At 52.2% G+C, this 19,570-nt stretch overlaps 1 protein-coding gene across 1 annotated transcript in view; it reads left to right on the forward strand.

Annotated features, from left to right (window-relative positions):
* The window catches only part of Lpcat1 (lysophosphatidylcholine acyltransferase 1), a 47,969-nt gene that overhangs the window by 10,532 nt on the left and 17,867 nt on the right, over nt 1–19,570 (forward strand). Inside the window, exons 2-5 of the mRNA XM_020183020.2 lie at nt 5,322–5,464; nt 12,075–12,289; nt 16,868–16,980; nt 18,391–18,451. Of these exons, the coding sequence (XP_020038609.1) occupies nt 5,322–5,464; nt 12,075–12,289; nt 16,868–16,980; nt 18,391–18,451 (532 nt within the window). The remainder of the gene's footprint in view (nt 1–5,321; nt 5,465–12,074; nt 12,290–16,867; nt 16,981–18,390; nt 18,452–19,570) is intronic.

Below are 19,570 nucleotides of genomic sequence, written 5' to 3' on the forward strand. Positions count from 1 at the left end.
AGAGCCAAAACGCCTGTCTTGGGCTTGGTTCTGGTTTTGTTTTAGAAGTGAAGCGGTCAGGAGTTAGTGAAAGAAGAGGAGGGAAAGCTGTTAATACCTTGAGATGGCACCTGAGAGACAGGACCAGGGAGACAGCTGTGCACTGGAGAGGGGAACCCCGGAGGAGAGCTGGTCAGGACTCAGTCCCAACATGGGTTGCATGGGTGGTGGGTTCCATGTGGATGGGGCTGCAGTGGTAGGGCTCCATGGGGCTGGGGGATGTAGCCTGGCCATACCTAGATCTGATCCTTGCTCAGAAAGTCCAGCCTGTGGTGCCCACTCTGTTTGGAGGTGGGTGCAAGGTTTGGGGCAGTTATTAACCAGCTGTATTGCCCTGAAAGCCTCTTTGTGGCCTCACCAGCCCTGCATTTGTGTGACGTCCTACCTGTGCTGTGTCTGAGCTGTGGTTCCACCCCCCCAGCCCCTGCCCTGGGTTTCTGTTTCTGGACTGGGGAGCATTGTGGGGTTTGGAGAGGGGCTCTGGTGCATCCCTTCATGACCAGCAGTGGGGCCCCAGGCACCTCTGTTCTCTGGTTGCTGTCCTGGGCAGAATGAGACTGGAGGTCAGGCACCTGGGTTTTTCATTATATTTTAGATCCCAGGTGTCTGACTTGAGCCGGTCGAGCTCAGACACTGGCTTCTTCTGAAGAGCGAGGCCCCTCTTTTGGTTGTGTTGCAGCTTCCTGCTCCTCCCAGCCTGTGTGCCTCTCCAGCCCCACACCCATCAGGGGCTTGCACTGCTTCAGTTTCCCACCTTTCTGTGCTCACTGAGGCCCACAATTCTTGAATGGTGCTTGCCTGATGCTGAAAGTTGTCTGAGCGGCACAGTGTGAGCCCTGAACCCCACTTTCTTTCTTGCCTTTCCCATCCTGTGAGCTCAGGATCTGTCTTAAGTGCCCTGTGTAACTTGCAGCTCCTCCCTCAACTGTCACACAAACGGCCTTGATTCACCTGTGCCCTGGTGCCACCCTTGGGTGGCATCCAGCTGTGCTGCCATCAGCAGCACTGTAGTTGGCAGCTGCACGCGGTGTCTGGAGAGGTGTGTTGCTTCTGGGGGCCACTGCCCCAACATGCTACTCCAGTCACGCAGCCCCCTGCCCTGCTTCCAAGGTCCTCCCAACCTGCTTGGGCATTCGGCACAGACTCACCGTACCCTCAGTGTGGCAATGACCTCTCAGCTTCCTGAGGAGGACACAGACAGAGCAAGTCCTCCAGTTTACCACGTGACTCTTCCTGGCCCCATCTGAGTTCATCTACCCAGAGTAGGGCAGCTGGGGGTCTCCATGATGTGCTTCCAAGGTGGGGTGGGAAGTTGTTCTTCTTTTGTGGAGGAGAACGGAAATCCAGGAGGGGCTGCTGGCCATTACTGTGTCCAGGGATGCTCATCTGAGAGCTGATGCCACATCCAGAGCTGGTCATTTCTGCAGCGTTGCCTCCCCAGAGCCCAGCTTTGTCCTGGAGACCCTGACCTCAGTGTACACTGCAGCTTGAGGAAGTCCGTGCCAAACAGTCCTGCTCAGGGCTTCTTGGACACTTGGTTCCTGGAGCCCAGCAGGGCCCCTCTGCCTTGCATGATTACTGCCAGGGTGCTCTGTCCAATAGTCCCCTCCACTGGGCCCCATGTACCCTGATCTCTGTTTGCTTCCAGAACCCCAGGAGCACGTAGAACCTGGGGACTCAGCAGGACTTTGGGCTCAGCCTTCTGTCCAGGGAACATCTTAGGCCTGATGCATCTTCGCAACCCGTGTTTATTTTGCTGTGTGTGCTTCTCAACCTGCAGCCTCCACCGTGGCTTGCAGTGGCTGAGGGTAGATGGCACACTCACTGAGGGTGAGCACCAAGTCTATTTCCACTCACACCGCTGTCAGTAGCCCTCTGGGAGAAGAAATGCAGCTCAGGTGTGACTGCAGCAAGCGTGTTTCTGTGGCCGCAGATGTGTGCATCTGACGTGGCATCATTGTGTGCAGGAGTGGTATTTGTTTGGCACATTTGTGGGTGCATCTTCGTGTGTCCTTTGGAGTCCTGCTAACCATTCCCGAGGTCAGCACATGGGTGTTGGAGCTTAGAGCACTCATTTGGGAAAGCCATCCCCAGCTGCCCTGTGGTGCAGATCTGTGCCCTTCGGTGCCAAAGCCACTGGCACAGACATAGGTCTGCCACAGTTGCCCTTGTGGTACTGGCCTGGTGTCCTTGGTGTGGTACTTCCCTGTGAGCAGACAGTTGCCCCTGTGCTGTTCTCACTGCAGTCATCGTCAGAGTCTCGCTCCCTGGCTGGGCTGCCACGACTTCCATCTCTCCAGTGTGCAGCTGGAAGGGGTCACAGTTCTCACACCTGCCTGACCTGGGCCTATTCTGTGTGGTCATCTGTCCTAAGACGTGTCTGACCCTGTTGTCCCTGACAGCCCTGAGAGAACATGGTTGGAGATGAAGGAGCCTGGCTGCCTCAGTGACGCATTGGTGGCCCAGTCTTGGTTATGAAGCAAGGACCTTTGAGCCAGCCTTGCATGTGGGTGGTCAGTTAGTCAACTGCTTGACACCATCAAGTCCAACCCAGGCCCTGTGACTGAGGGCACCTTTGCTCAGTGTCCCAGACCAGTGCTTGGAGATGGCCCTGTTCACACACAAACCAAGAATCGTCCTCAGACTTCTCATCCTGGAGCTGTCAATCGTGTGTTAGGTGGTCGCCATGACAACACCGTGGCCTCAGACTAGAAGAGGGCTGGCTCCTCCTTCTTGGACATGTCCCCTCTGTGTGTCCTCAAATGTCCTCCCTCCCTGCATGTCTGTGTCCTGATCTTATAAGGACCCCAGTCAGATTGGATCCAGTCCTGTAGTAATCTCATTTACCTAAGACCCTATCTACAGTCCAGTCACATCCAGGGTGCTGTGGCCTTAGGAATTTTGGAGGGGATAGTGCAACTCCTAACAGCAGAGTAGAAAATGCCTCAAGCCCCATGGCCTTTCATACAGTCTCAACAGTTACCAGTGTGTGGCCAGACTGGGTTCATGTAGGCCCCACTCTGTCCCACCCTGTTCTAGTCAATAGCTATAACAAATGACCAACGTGGGTGGTTCTTACATTACTGGAGCCTGCAGTCCAGGGTCTGGGTTGGCCTCCAGGCCCCTCCTGGTCCCCCTCACGGAGAGCTTCTCTCCGTGTCCTCACATGGTGGGAGGGGCGGGAGTCTCTCTGGAGTCCACTTTATTAGAGCTTCTTTACTAAATCTGTACTGAGGCTGTGGTTGGTTATGCAGGCCTTCATGGGTCCAGAAACCTGTGTGTGTGTGTTTGGGCCAAACCCATGTCCACAGGGGCTGCCTGAAAGCCACTTCTCATGGGAAAGGCCACCTGGGTCTCCCTCTTCCTCCAGGACTACCTTCACACTCAGCAATGGGTTTTCTGACTTCTGCCAGGGGCCACAGTGAGGTCAGCGTGAGTACGTGTATGAATATGTATTAATGTGAGTGAATATGTCTGTGTATGTGTGAGCATGCCTCCGTGTGTATATCTGTGTGTGCGATTGTATGACTCTGTTGGTTTGTATGGGTATATATGAATGTGTATCAGTGTGTGTGCCCATGTGCTTATGGACACGTGGTCTTGAATGTGTCTGGTAAATCAGCCATTGCATCAGTCATCCCATTGAGTCTTGAACACTCCTTCCTGGCCCCGGGGCTCTTGAGTCTTCTTATTCGCTTCCCTGGCTACACCAGGTGTTTGGGTACATCCCACACTTTCTATCCCTAACCTGGACTCAGCCTCACCAAGGAGCCCCAGGTTCTCTGGATTGGAACGGTGTTGAGGCTACTGTCTACCTGCACACTGCATCTTCCTCCTTGACACATGCATCCCCTCTGCGAGCTGAGGGTCAAGGTGTCCTTGTGGCTCACAAGTCCCCAGAGGATGAAACTTCCTCAAGCCACTCAGAATGGCACAGTTCAAAATTGTTTATTTCCAGAATTTTTGGACCACAAATGATTCCAATAAATGAATGTGAAACCTCAGCCAAGGGGTCCTCCATGTAAGAACCCAGAGGCTCGGGGAGGCTCGGTAGAGGGCGGGAAGACCTATTGAGAGGTTTGAAGGGAATCTCCTCCTGGGGAAAACACCAAAATTAACCCAAGAAAAAGACTGTCTATGTTAACAGTAGTTGTGGGAACACTGAAGCAACAGTCAAAGATGCACAGGTGTGACGTGTCACCATCTGACCAGGAGACAGCAGGGACCACAGGTGTCTTGCTTGGGAACCTGTGAGGCATCAGTCCCATCAGGTCGTCATCCCTAACACAAATCCTGACATGTAGCTTCCCAGCATTGATTGCCAGCTTCTAAAATCAGAGAAGCGATGGCCACAGCACATTGCATTAGCAGATTAAGTGAGAACACGTGTAATTATCACAACAGCCGCAGGAGAGACATTTGATAAAAATCCAACACCGCCCACCACTTAAAACTCCTAGAAAATGAGCAAGAAGGTGGGTTCTCAGGTGCAAAGGACGTGATGACAGCACACGGCCAGCATCCCCGGGGAGGCAGATGTCATGTCCGCTCTGAAGAAGGACCTTGTGCTGAAGTGGGAGAGACACTAGGGTCACCACCACTCGAAACCAGATGACTGCCCAGGGATGCACAGCCAGCAGGCCACCATAAGCTGCACCCACCTTAATACATGGGAGCATGATTGACGGGGCTCTGAGCATCAAGTCCATGCTGATTTCCACAGCACTGTGGAAAATGTAGCATCTGGGGCTGCCCCTTGGGCTGGCTGCCTTCCACAGGGTCTTCCTGACCTGCAGCACCTGGTCCTGTTCTGCCACTACGCCCTGGTGTGAGACTGGGTCCAGTGAGCTCCGCCTCTCCGGGCTCTGGCCTTTTGCCCATGCATCCGGCCAGGGCTTCTCTGGGCTGGGCTGGAGTGCTGCCCTAATGCCTCTACCCTCTTTGGTCTGAGGTCCAGTCTTGTGAGCCCCACTCCCGCTGCCTCACAGACGGCTATCTCGTGTCCACATGAATGAATTGGGAAGGGGTGGGACAGCATGACATGCTGAAGCAAGGCATATAGGGCCAGGGCCCCAGTCTTGGGTGCCAGGCTGCCTGCCTGGTCAGAGTGGTCATTGTGCAGAGAAAGTTCTGCCATGTTGTCCTCATGCTGTCTCCCGGGTGGCTTTACTAAGGAGGCAGGAGGTGGGGTCGTGGCTTGGCTCCGCAGAGAGATGCCAGGGTCCAGGCAGGTCCAGCGTGTGGAGTGGTGTGCCCAGAAAAATGCCTCTCTGTCTTCTCAGGTGGCCTTCATGACACTGACACTGTTCCCCATCCGGCTCCTGTTTGCTGCCTTCATGATGCTGCTTGCCTGGCCGTTAGCACTCGTGGCTTCTCTGGGACCTCCTGAGAAAGAGCCTGAGCAGCCCCTGGCCTTATGGCGGAAGTAAGTAGGTTTTGGAAGGTGCACATGGTAGTGTTGCAAGTATTTGTCGTCACAATGTCATTGTTAGTCCAGTGGAGCCTGTCTTACTCCCTGTCCAAGCCTACCTCACTGGGAACTGTTGCCAACCTCCTGCTGCTTCCTTGGAAGCTGACTGGTCCCTGTGTGTTCCCTGCCTGGCTCCAAGGCTTCATCTTCAGGGTTCTGCAGGCCGCATGTCCACCATTGCTGCAACTTGGAGCACAGAGGTCTTACACCATCAGGGCTGTTGCTGCAGAACTTGCTGTGTCTCCTGTGGCCTGCGCTTGGAAGTCAGTCCAGCCATCCCTCACCTGGCTCTGGGTCTCCAGAGATTCTCTCCCTGGACCTAGGGCCGTGAGTGGTTTCTTTGAGGTGGTTGGGTGCCACGGTGACATAGGCCTCCTGCTTAGACAGGCCCTTGCCTCAGTTCCTTCCACAGAGCTGCCTTACCCTTATACAGGTGCTGTGGGCCAGAGGGTCCCATCCTCCAGGTGTTAAGTGGAGCAGTTCTAATGGATTTGGCTCTGAGAAGCAGATGGCGGCAGGGGGCCAGACAAGACACTCCCTTTTCGACCTGGGCTCATTAAAAGTGGACAGACTGTAAACAGGTCTCAATATCTTATACATCTGGTGATTTGACATCAGAATCCTGGTTTCTGACCAGTCCTGGAAAAGTGGAAGCTCTGGCTGGCCATCAGCAGGAGCCAGGCACAGCCCTGCCCCACGGCTGGCCCAGGCCTCTCACTGCATTTCTGCAGATTGGGCCCCTCTCTTGCTTCGTAGACCCAAACTTATCCTTGCCCTTAAGCATTGGATATAAATAAACCTCAGCTGTCTGTACATGGATGTGCTGTGAGCACACCCAAACTGAAGACAGAGTATAAAAAGTTAAGTCATGTTACAGAATTGCCTTGCTTCATTTAAATCCCTAAAGAAATACTTCAACTGAAAGTGTATGCCAGTAAGAAATGAAAGTGTGAAGATACCATTCATATTTTGATAAATATTTTCAGTGTCTCACCAGCTGTCACACACATCATAAACCAGTGCTCTGGGAGCCCTTCTGTGCTGTAAGCATCTCTAAGCAATATGGGGGTCCTTGAAGAGTTCAGAAATAGAAAGGCCCACAGGTCAAACCCAGCAGCTGCTTGTTTTTGTACACAGAGTTTCACTGGCGTGTACACAGCCATGCTGTTCACTTCCACACCATTCAGGGCTGCTGCACAGAGAACAGAGTTGTGCGGCTGTGATGGGCTGTGTGCCCTCCAAGCCTAAAACACCATCACTGGGCATGTCCCAGGCTTGATGCAGTTGCCTGGCCCTCCCTTTTCCTCCAGGGCATCTGCTGCATGGGCCCTATGCACAGGACACAGCACAGGTGAGAGACACATGGGAAGTGTATTTTCCTCTGAGCTCTGGGTCTCTGGTACCATGTCAGGGTCAGACCCACAGAGATGGGTACCCAGTGTTCCTGAGTCGTTGCAAGCAGGCACAATCACACTAGGTGACAGTTTGCGGGTCAGGGGCCCTCATGCCAGCCTTCTGTGAATGAGTGGACGTCATGACATCCGGCTGATTGTTGTCAACTAGTTGTCTGGGGACCATGGGATCATCACTCAGCTGGTCAGCGTCAGCCAGTATTGTCTTGGGTCCATGATATCCTCACTGGCCTTGGGTTCTTCACTTTGCCTTTCTGATGCAAATCCTCAGAAATGTTCTCCAAAGAGCACGCTTTGTCTTGACATCCTTTGAAAAGGTTTTAAACATAAAATATGACTCTGGTACCAAATATAACCCCGCAAGACAAATCCAGACCAAACCAGAGCCAGACTCAGCTTGGTTGGCACAGAAACCCTGCCCGGAAGCAGAGAACTGTGATTGCAACCAGATGCAGGTGCTCAGTGAAAGGTTTGGGCTCCAGGTAGCAAGGGCCTGAGGCTGCCTTCCCGGCGCCCTTTGGCACAATACCTGCCTTGCGCTGCTCTGTGCTGAGCTTACCTCTCCGTCTTGACCACGATCAGGAGTCCTCACGCAGCAGCATGCTGTCTCTTCAAAGTGGGTGGCTCAGACTGTTCCAGTTCCCCATGGTAACCTGGAGGCTTGTGAGTAACCACTCTGCTCCAGCAGGCAGCAAATGGGCCACAGCAGACCCTAGCTCTGACAGCCTTGCTTCAAAGATGCGCAAGACATGCAGGTGCAGAGTTTCACGAGGAGAGGCTGGAATTTCTTAAGGACACAGTGTCCTGAGGGATCTGTGTGTGTGTGTCTGCTGACACTAAGCATTATTTTGTCTGTGTGTGAGAGAGAGAGAGAAAGAGGGAGAATACTTGCATGTGCATGTATGTATGTATACACATTAGAGTGTACTTGTGCCATGCTGTGTTAGGTGGAGTCCCCACACCCCACAGCCCTGGGCATCTCCATCAGCATTTATAGAAAGTCAGTGGGTGTATATCCCTGGGCTGGGTTAGGTGCTGGGGTCAGGAGCTGGATGGAAGAAACAACAGTTAGCACTGTGGACTCCTGAAAGGACACATAGTAACAATGTATCTTAGCTAGGGACACAAGGACTTAAAATAACAAGATGCAACTCCAAGCATGGTAGTATGCACCTGAAATCCCAGCACGTGAGAGGCTGAGGCTGGAGGATTTGCCAGGCCAGCCTGTGCTACAATAGTGAGACCGTGTCTGAAAAACACCCCAAACGTTAAAAAGTAAGTAATAAAATGACAGGATTCAGAGTGGGCAGCATTTTGCTAAATAATAATGACAAATCTGCTGGGGACTTGTTCATTGTACACACAGAGGAGAAGTCTTGAATGGATGGCATTGAGGAGGATTTTTGCTGAATGAAAGTTCCGTGTCATTCACACCTTCCTAAAATAAAAATCTTAGGCTTTCGATGAATGACACAATTTTTTAAAAGGCACTTATTTTAAGTTACTTTCAAAATGCAAAGTGTGGTAGAATCCTAGCATCTTTGTGCAAAACCTGAGCACCTGGAGTGACATAGTCATCCAGAGAAGGTCCTGATTGGCTAGGGGGTGTGGATGGTTGTGGTCTAAGCCCTGGCCCTTGCAGGCTGGACAGCTCAGAGGACCTGTTCCCAAACACTCTGCAGGGGACTGTGTTCCCAGGTTTGGAGCCTGTTACCATGACAGCCCAGGCATCGTGTGTGCCTCTGGAAATCCAGCTTGAACCTGAGCATCACACCATATTCTTTCCCCCTGCCCTTGCCCAGCTTCCTTTGGGCTGCCAGAGGAACAGGCAACACACACAATCTGTGGCATCTGCACCTCCCATGGCTTTCCTGTTCCCAGCAAAGTCAGCCATGGCCCTGGCCCTGACTCTCCTCTCTACCTTCATTGCTGCCCCCTGGCAGGCAGGGTTGACCTCCCTAAGTGCTGGCACCTTCATAGGAGAACCAGTTTAAAAGCATACCTCTGTGGGATCCATTCTTTCTTAAAAGCTGGGGTGAATTCAGCTCTTGCCCCTTCTCCAGTGATGGTTAGGGAACCGGGGTCTTGGTAGTCTTACTCCTGGGTTCAGTCTTACTCAGGCCCTTGGCTGCCCGGCCTCCTCCAGGATGTGTCCTGCCTCTCCAGGTTGGCCCCTTTCTACCACAAGCCCCACTCTCTCTTATTCCCTGTGGCTCTCTCCTCCCCCACCTCTGGCACCCATGTGTCCTCGTGGGTTCTCTCCCCTGTGATTGCAGCCGTTCCACTTTGATGACGTTAGTAAGCCATCAACTCCCAACCTCAACTTCTGTCCCAGCCCTCCCTCCAGCTCCAACCCTAGGACCTGACTCAGTGGATCCAGAGTGGATCTTCCAGGCTCCCCACCTGTCTTAGCCTTGGCCTCTGTCTCCATTGGTAGCAGCTCAGGCATCCTTGGTGGCCTGGCCAGACCTGGGATTCTTTCTCAGGGCACAGCTGGATTTGGTTCCTCCACCCTATTTCTACATGGTCTAGCCACCATGTTGGCCTTGGAACAGCCTTTAGCTGCTCTTCTCATTCCAGCCCTGCAGAAGCAACCTGGTCTGCTCCCCAAAATTAAGCTGTGTCCTTTCAACACCTACATAGTGTGATGATCTGCCACCCCTCCCCTTCTCTACCCCCTCCCTTCATTCTGGTCACAAGGGTGCCTCACCATTTCTCTAGCACTCAGGTATGCCTCTGCCCCCGGGCCTTTGCAAGGGCTGACCTCTCCCTGGAGGGTCCGCCCCAGGCACCTGAAGAGCTAAGCCCCCTTTCCTTCTTATCTTTGTGCTGTGGCTTTCTCCTGCTCTTCCTGACACTCTGTGCCCTGTTCTCTTTATTTTTCCTAGATACCATCTCCTGCTAACTTCAGATTTCACTTATTAATTCTTATTCCCACCCCTAAAAAGAAGCCCCAGAGACCAAGTGTAAAGCCGGTGGCCTCAGCCTTAATGTGATTCTGCTGTCTCCTGATGGATACTTCTGTGGGAAAGTGACCTGGGTTTCAGAATCTTCTCTTTGCCCTTGACAACTGGAAGATTTGAAGGAGATTTTTAAGTTGGAGCATTTTTTATATTTTATTCATACACTCCTGAAGACACATGCTTTTCCTGATTCTAAGAAGTCATTTCTTCCTGTGTCTTGTGGTTCCCTCCCTCTGCCCCTGCCTCTTCCCAGAGCTTTCCTTCCCCATTTTCCTAGTTGCTTCCTGGTGACTTTTCATCTCGTGCTGATTTCCAGGAGGGATTTCTTGCCCTCTGACTGTGCCCAGAGCTCCCTTCTTCCTCACCTCTGTGACAGTACCTGTAAGTGGTAGTGTCTTCAGCCCTTCTTCTGAGGCCCTTGAGTCTGTTCTTAGCTCCTCTGAATGGGACTGCTTCTGCTCAGGCATCTTGGAGTCTGGGTGCTCCCCAGTGTGATTTCCTAAGAAGCTGGTGGAGGTCCCCACACCTAGGCATGTAGCTCATCCCCTGATTAATTTTTCCCCAGAAGTGGGGCTGCCTAGGACCTCTAAGCACTTGAGCTTGTCACCTGCTGCCTTGGCCTTGTGGGGAGAGGCATGAGTCCCAGCATTCCACCGTGAACCAAGCTTTCCTGAGGCCATGTCACAGCACCAGCCCAGGAGTGGGATTGCTCCCACTCTTTTGGGGAAGAGCTGCCAGGTTTAGCTCCCCCATTCCACCCTGGTGCCATCCCACCTTTCCATCCGAGGGCTGGTCAGTATCTCTAATAACAGGTTCAGACTTCGATACACACTTTGCGTTCCCCTCTCCCTCCTGCCCCCCAGGACTGGCTCCTGTCCCCCACAGCCCTCCTTCTTTTTCCATATGCATCAGTTGCTATCTGTTGACTTTTACTTTTGCACATGCTTTTGTTGTGAAAATAACACCATACAGAAAAGTACATTTGGCAGTGTTCAGCTAAAAGTACAAGTGCCCTGTGTGTCACACCTGCCCTCAAGTAGAGCATTGGAGCTTGGTCTCCAGAGTCTCTGTGTCACCACAGTGATTCCTTATCCTCCAAGTAGCAAAGATCTTTGCAAGGTGACTCCTCAAGGGACCCTGGGCCCTCAGTGATTGGCCAAGGCCAGGGCTCTGCTCTCAGGATCCTCCTGGGAGAGTGTTAAGCACCTTGGGAAAACCAGTCAGTCTGGGATCTGGGTTTTATCTGTGCAGCAATTCCGTCCACTTCAGTCACCTGCTTAACCCACAGCCAGCAAGACCTGGCTTCTTCTAGGGCAGTGTCCTCTTTGAACCAGTGACCCTCGGCTGCTGATACTGAGGTCATCTCATGGTTTGGCTGAGCAGTGATCAGGGTATGCCTTGTTAGGGGTTAGAAAAAGGACAGCATGCAGGTTTGTATGTCTTAAGTTCTCATCTGTCTAGAAAGGACAGCGTAGGAAACAAGCTTGCTGATCTAAGCTGAGCTCTTTCTGTCTTCCTTTTGGAGCGAATGGTACTGGGGTTTGAATCAGGGCTTTGTGCTTACAAGGCAGAGGCTCTACCACTTGAGTCACACCCTCAGCCCTCTCTGCTCTTGTTATTTTTGTATAGGATCTCACTTTTTGCCCAGGCCAGGCTAAACCACAATTCTATTCTATGCTTCTTGCTAGGATGACAGCTGTGACCACAATGCCCAGCTTTTTCCTGTTGGAATGAGGTCTTGAGAGCTTTTGCCTGGCTGGCCTTGACCTGTGATCCTCCTTATCTCAGCCCCCCAAGTAGCTAGGATGACAGCATGAGCCACCAGTGCCCGGCTAGGCTGTGTTTTCTTTATTTTGTGTATTCATGTTCATCTAGCTCTTCCAGGAGCAGCTCGGGATGTCCAGCTCCAGGATCCTCGGGGAATGAGGCGAGGGAGGTCCACACGCGGACACTCCCCCGCTCTCACCCTGGGTTACTCCTTATTTTAATGTGCATTCTTGTATTGTAATGGTTTTTCTATCTCAGTGTGAGAGAATGCTAGAGAGAAACTGCTGCTATTGAAGGGGTGGAGTCTTGAATTTTGACGTGTGGTGTGCTGTGTTACTACTGAGAACTTGGCCAAGGCCCCTGTGTCATCTCCTGTGCTTCCGTGGCAACAGAACACGCTTGACAGCTGCACCTCTTTTCCAGGGTCGTGGATGTCCTGCTCAAGGCTATCATGCGTACCATGTGGTTCGCTGGCGGCTTCCACCGCGTGGCCGTGAAGGGGCGACAGGCACTGCCTACTGAGGCTGCCATCCTGACGCTGGCGCCACACTCATCCTACTTCGATGCCATCCCCGTCACCATGACTATGTCCTCCATCGTGATGAAGGCGGAGAGCCGGGACATCCCTATTTGGGGAAGTGAGTGAGCCCCTGGGAGAGGGTGAGACCCTGGGAGTGGGTGCAGTCCGTCACTCCCCCACGCGGCAGGCCCTGCTGTGTGGCTTCCTCTACTTGAGCTCCTGTGGGTTTCGTTTGATGGGCACCCAAGTGCCCTCCGACACTGGCCCGCGCAGAGGGGTGTCAGAGGTCTGCCTCCCAAGCCTGATCTCCTTTATCATGTATCAGTGTACAGAGCAGCTCGGTGGACAGCTTGTCCCTGAGCAGCAGTGATGCTGTAGAGCAGGAATGTCAGTGGCCTGGGCTGGCCAACAGATCACCGAAACCAGGTGGCTCGACACACAGACGGCCTCTGTCGTGTTTTAGGAACCACAAGTCCAGAGTCACAGTGACAGCAGACCATGTCCCCTGCATACACTACAGGAGCCTCTTCTGACCCTGGGACTGCAGACGTCCCTCTGGCCTCTGCATCCGTGGCCACATGGGCTCCCCTCCTCTGCCCCTCATCTGTGGGTCCCTTATAGGGACATTGTTTTCAGATAATCTTGGATAGTCTCATCTTGAGATCTTAATTACATCAGCAAAGACCTGTTTCCAATAAAGACCAATTCGCAGGTTCTGGGTTTAGGACATAGGCACTTTTGTGGGGACCACTGAGCTATCGCACTGTCACTCGGACCTGCTTCACACACTTCGGCCAGCCTCCTTTGTGGTTTCCAGGTGTCTGAGCAGATGCCACAGAGATGAGGGTGTGGGCTTAGTGGGGGTGCTGGGTGCTATGGTGACTCACCTTCCCGGAGGGGTGTTGGAAGGGGAAGGGCCAAACCCACACCTGTGACGGGAGAGCTGCATCCTCCAACTCTGGACAGGCATGAATTAATAGTTGACTGACTGCTAGGAGGAGGGACTGGGGTCCTGCGGCCCCATCCTGGGTGCTGGGTTAATCTTCACAGTGCAGCTGTGCTGGAGATGGACACTGAGCAGCCTCAGCCAAACATGTGCTCAGAGAGCAGAGCTGTGGACCTTCCAGAAACCAATTGTGCAAAGTCCCCTGTGGTGTCCATCTGAGAAAGCGTGTCTCTGGGCACTCCAGTTCTGTGCATGCCAGGCTCCGGGGATGGGCCAAAGACAGGACTTGACCTTGCTCGGGTACAGCCTAGCCCCCGCCTTTCTGTTGGCTTGGCCTTGACTTGTTCACCTCCCCTGGGGTAAACCACAGGCACATTCTGCTGACACTTGGCCAGATCTTGAGGAAACATTTATCATGGCCACGTGGGGACAACTAGTGCCTGTAGATGTGTCTACAACCAAGGATCTCTGGGAAGCAGACACTTTCCCCCTGTGCACAGGGAGGCTGAGGAGCTGGCCCGTGATTGCAACCAGGCAGGTGACCAAGGGGTCTGAGACCCAGGCAGGTGGTAAGGGTCCATCCCCACCTTGCACACAATGCTCTGTGACTTTCCAAAGGCTCTGACCTTGGCCGGGTCCACTGCAAATATGGCTTCTGCAGCCCAGGTGTTTCCCTGCACACCTGCTCTACTTGAAATTTATAACCCTGCCCCTTGCTGGGTTCTGCTCACCCCTTGGATGGGGGCAGTACTCGAAGGCTGGTCTGATGGAGGACCAAATGGCCTCTGTCCATAAGGCACTGGACATAGAGAGTGGGCTTCCACGGAGATGAAGTGACCAGGCTGACACTGTGGGCTTGGGGTTAGCAGTTTGTCCTAAGATGAAGTAAGAGTTTTGTGTCTTTGTTAAGCTCATTCTGGCCTCAGTTCACCATTCCAGGCAGCTGGGACCTAGTGAACAGGCCTGCAGGCAAGAGCAGAGTTGGGACCGGGCACTGTCTTGTGCCTGTGAGTGATGACAGAAATCCTTCAAAAGAATCCAGCTAATCCAGGACACGAGTTGTGAAACAAAAATAATATGGAGCGCCAACCAAGCAGAGGCAGCCCCTTCCTGAGCGAGCTTCTTTGAGGCAGTGTGAGATACTTGGAGCCGTGGATGTAGTAGGCTGGACATGGAGCCTGACTTCCTAATAAAGGTAATATTCCATGTGCCTTGAAAGTTGGATCGAATTCCAAGAACTTTGTGAAAGCCAGATGGACACCACGGTGAACAGCATGGACGTCACTGGGAAATTTGCAATTCACTTTGCTAATGCTGCTGGGCACCACAGTCCTCTAAATATGGGAGAGCCCAGACCCTGGGAAGGCACTGGGAAACTGTGTGGGGTTTCAGAGGTGGTGCCCCACACTGTCAGCAGGAATCATCCTTGCCATGTCTGCTGTGCACGGAGGTGCGTCCAGTAGTCTGTACATTGCTGTCATTTTATGCACAATCCTTAGATGGGGACAGACAAGTTTATTAGAAATGTCGAGGGCTCTGCTGCCTCTCATGCAGGAAATAGTTCTCTCTTTTTTCCCTTTCTCCCCACTTTTATCCTGTTATACTACATTTCTTTCTTGATAAACTTTACTATTATGTTTACTGAAAAAAAAAAAAAAAGAAAGAAAGAAATATCGGTCAGCTGGACACAGTGGTGCATGGCTGTGGTCCTAGCACTCAGGAGGCTAAGGCAGGAGGATCACTTGAGCCCAGGAGTTCACCTGGGCCACAGAACTCATCACACCTCCTGACTCCGCTTTTGGACCCTTCGACGACTCACAACTTTGTGGAACTGGTGAATGTTGAAAATGTCTAAAATACTCTCATTTTTAGATCTGTCATTACCAACAGTGTGCAACTTGTGACTTCTCACCTTTGCATTATCGGTATCCTGAGTTGCCTTAATGCACTCGCCCCTCCACTTACAGACATAGTCAAGTGACGTTTGGAACTGAAGTGCCACAGGGACAAGAGGGTACCTGCCCTAGGCCTGTTGGCACCATGGGGCACGGCAGGATCTTCTTGCCTGTGCACATGTGGTGTGGCTTGCTGGTGAATAGCCACAATCTTTCTTGCCCTCAGGAACAGCCTGTCCCTCAGGGTCAGTTCTCTGGGGACAAAGTTCACCCTCAACCACTCTGAAGACCCAGAGTGTCACTCAATCAGTGCCACCTTGTCCTTGGAACCTGAGAGTCCTCCTCACCTCCCTACATTGATACTTGAACTCGCCAAGGATGGAGTGCATGCCTGTTCTGCCATCTTTCCTATCTTTGCTGTTACAAGAAGAGAAAGATCTTAAACTAGCACGGACTCGCCCGAGGGTGCTGTCCACAGACTCCTCACGCACTTGGGAAGATGGTGGGGTTCTTTGGAAAACCCATCTGACAAGCGATCGGGATTGTAGAGTCACCCTTGCACCATCCCTCTGGGTGACTGTGTCATTCTTCTTCCCTTTCGTCCTCATCCAGTCACGTTCAGCAGTGTCAGGAAGTTGATGTGTAAGAATGAAATGGTTCCTGGAATGGCGAAATAGCAAAACGATGCAAGGAAAAAATAAGACCACTAAGATCCACTTGGGTCTGACTTTCCCCAAGGACCCCATGGACTTTTGGGTAATTGAAGATCAGAGGGATTTTCTGTGCTCTTTGGAAGACTTCCAAGAAAAATTTAAAGTCATGAAATACTCTTTACAAGTAGCAAAAGTGCTAAGAAAATTACCCACGGCCAAATCTGGCCCTCAGGGGCTGGCTGGAGCTCTGTGAACCCCGGGTGGGGCAGTGGTGAGTGGCTGCGCTGGCCCTGGAGGGCAAGGAGGGGAAGGGTGGCTGTGCCGAACGCACACAGTCCCTGTCACGTCTCAGAGTGGGAGCTCTGCCCAGGGTAGTTAGTTTTAAGGTCCTCAAAATCTCCTAAGGAACACCTCTCTGCTTTTAAGTGCTCTTTCAAGAGGACGGTGCTTCAGTGGTTGCTTTTGGTTTTGTTAGATTGAGCGCTGTCCTTCATGGCTCCGTGAGCGCTGTGCCCCTTACCTAATGGAGAGTCCCCCGTAGTACTCTGGAGACAAAGTACCACAGCTGCAATTTATTCTTTCCCTACTCTGGAAGCCAGAAGTCCAAAAGCAAGATGTTGGCCGCCTGGCCTGTCTGGCGATGCTGAAGGAGGTCTACGCTGGCAGTCCTTGGTGTTGGCTTTTAGGCGCCTTGCTCCAGCTCTGCCTCACTCATCTCCCCTTTCCTCTGTGTCCCTTCTTAGGAGGACATCAGTCTCTGGATCAGAGTGACCTGATTTTCACTTGCAAACATTCTGTTTCCAGGCAAACTCACATTCACAGGACCAGGAGTGAAAACTGGAGCCTGTCTTTTTGGGGACACAGTTCAACCCACAGTGGTGACTGGGTCCAAGCCTGTGTCCACGAGCCCTTGAGCCCTCTGCTCTGCTAACAGTGTGGCTGCAGACCACCTGCTTTTTGGTGGGGCCAGGCTTCTGTGCTCACTCTCAGTCCCAGTTTTGGACTTGTAGGTGTAGGACTTCCAGCCATCAGGTAAGTGTGTTAGGTGATGTTCTCACTCCTCACCATCAGACATTAGGTCCAGCGCCTGGTGCGTCTCTGAGGGCTACTATCTCCCTGGGTCCCCAGGAGATCCCCTGCCCCAGTCCTGCTGTGTTTTTGGAAACTGCATGCCAACACCACATCTCTCAATCCTCCTGCAGCTCTGATAAGGTATATACGGCCAGTGTTCGTGTCCCGGTCAGACCAAGACTCTCGAAGGAAAACAGTGGAAGAGATCAAGAGACGGGCGCAGTTGGGTGGCAAGTGGCCTCAGGTAACACTGCCCTACTTGTGTTTCAATGGGTTTATTCCCAAAGATGTGACCTTTCAGAATGGGGGAAAGGGGGAGAGAAGAAACCAAAAAGCCAGCTCTGTCTTCTTCTGGGTACTAAGTTTTGTTTTGTTTTGGATTTGGTGAGTGTGAAAATCTAAGAATGTGCTCAGTGTCCAGGGATTTTTTTTTTTTTTTTTTTTTTTTTTTGGTGTCTGGGACTTGAACTTAAAAGAAATAAGGGAGCAGAATTCTCCAGCACTTCAGGTTCCTGAGTCATCATTTTGGTGAATAAGTTCTCCTCAGATGGAACCTTGCTGACTGGCTCTCATGGGTTTGGTCTCATATCTGAGTTAACTTTTAGCCTGAGGTGCAGCAACACTTCCAGAACCCAGGACTGAGCCCGTCACCTGGTGCACCAGCTCCCATGACCACATCCTCTATGCCTACCTCTTCTTGCTGTAGGCAGCGGTCCCAGCCTGTTGAGCTGAGATGCTTTCTGTCTGGCCCACGCTCATTTTTTTCTTTCCATTTGAACCAACACTTAGATGCTGGCAATTTCACAGGACTCCCCAGCCCTGGTTGCTCAGGAAACATTGCAGATCCGGTGCTCGGAGACCATGCCTACGAGCAGCCTCTGTGGGGGCTGCTTTCCCAGAGCAGCCCCTGCGGGCTCATTGCTTCTGGGTACCCCACACAGCAGGTCATTCTTCCTTTCCACTGAGCTTACCTGAGACCCTCAAGTGTGCCCAGTGAGCATCCCCTGCCCCATAGTAGGATCCTCTTCCAGGCCCAGAACTGAAAGCACCAGCTTTCCAATGGGAGGGGTGGGGAGAGGAGTAATTTTAGTTTAATTTATACTATTGCAGGTCAGTATGAATCAGAGTGATTGAAATGCCTGTGTGGATGGGATTTCTTCACTGTCAATGCTGTGGGTGTTTCCTGCTGCCTGAACAGTTCTCCCTGCCTGCCCGAGGCCCCCATCCAACAGTATGGCCCCACACGGGGGTCCCAGCCAGGGTGTGCCCCCACCTGTGTGCTCTGTTCCCATCTGTGCTTTTTTCTTAATGAGAACGATGGCTGCTTTCCATGGCTGCTTATGTTGTGTTGTGTGTCGGTCATTGCACTATGAGGTGGACGCCACCGTCACCCCACTCTCAGGTGCTGCAGTCCAAGAGGACACACACAGCCTGTGTGTTTCTGATGTTTCCTGGTTTTAATAAAAGCAGTGGTTAGAGTGGAGGCAGTGTCTGCTTCCACAATGCAGCCAAACTTTTGAGCTGGGCCTGGTTGGTTAAAGAACCCAAATAATGCCAATAGTAGAGAAAATATACTGGAAAGATGCCCCCCAACTCCTGCCCTGGATTTTGTGATTACAGTGGTTTAACGCTGACTTTTCTGTCTCGTTCCAAGGTAATGATTTTTCCAGAGGGAACCTGTACAAACAGGACCTGTCTAATTACCTTCAAACCTGGTATGTAGTTTTCTTTTAATTATTTCCTCCTGAAGAAGGGAACAGTATTAAAACAGTACCTTTCAAGAATGTCATACATTGATAATAAAAATCCCTGTCATTCGCTTGGGTGCTGGGGTTCTTAGGAATATTTCTAAACTCAAAAAGAATAAATCTTAGCATTTGAGCCTGTCATAGTGCTTGGAGATGATCAAGAAGTTGTGATTGCAAACGTTTGTAATGAGATAGAGACATGTGCCTTTGCTCTGAGATCCAGGAGTGCAGGGCCCTGGTGTGGTGAGGCTCCTTGCCTTTGGAGGTGGCTCGAGGTGCCCTGAGCCCTGGCAGCTCCCACTGCCCACAGCAATGTCTTCCTGGCCTGCAGCTTCCTCCCCAGGTGCAAAGCCCCGAGACCTGTCCTCATAGCACCTGGTGGACAGCACTCAGGAAGCCTTGCAGCAGCATCGTGTACTATTTTTGTTTGTTTTAAGGTGGGGAGCAGAGATGATGCAATGAACCTGGAGCTCCCACGGTGTTGCTTGAGTCCAGCGCTTGGCTTTGGTGGAACTGTAGTGGCAGGCTGGGCAAAGTCCGCTGTCAGACTCTGCCACGTTTGCTGGAAATTCCACACACCCTTGAGGCTTGTTTGTGGTTTGCCCTTCATGTTGCCCTATCTCAGGTGCTTTGCTTTTTGGGGGGCGGGACTGGGCTTTGAACTCAGGGCCTCATACTTGCTAGGCAGGTGCTCTACCACTTGAGCCACTCCACCAGCTCGTTTTTGTATTTGGTATTTTCAGGCTAGGGTCTCCTGAACTGTTTGCCCAGGCTGGCTTTGAAATGTGATCCTCCTGCTCTCTGCCTCCTGAGTAGCTAGGATTGTAGGTGTGATCCACAGAACCTGGCCTCCGGTGCTTTTAGGAGGCAGGTGGACCTAACAAACTGTACAGAGCAAGTATGCTGGTTTCCAGGGGCTGTGTCAGGCCACATGGAGTGGAGCTGCCAGTGAGTTGTTCTGGGCTGCCCTGCCTTCAGGGTTGGACAGCTGGGTGTGAAGTCCTGAGTCCTCCACCTGCCCGGGCTGCCTGTGACTCCTGCTCAGATGCACATGGCTCATCTTCTCTTGGACCAGAGGGAAGGGCT

The sequence above is a fragment of the Castor canadensis genome, chromosome 6 (genome assembly GCF_047511655.1).
Source record: "Castor canadensis chromosome 6, mCasCan1.hap1v2, whole genome shotgun sequence".
Taxonomy (NCBI): domain Eukaryota; kingdom Metazoa; phylum Chordata; class Mammalia; order Rodentia; family Castoridae; genus Castor; species Castor canadensis.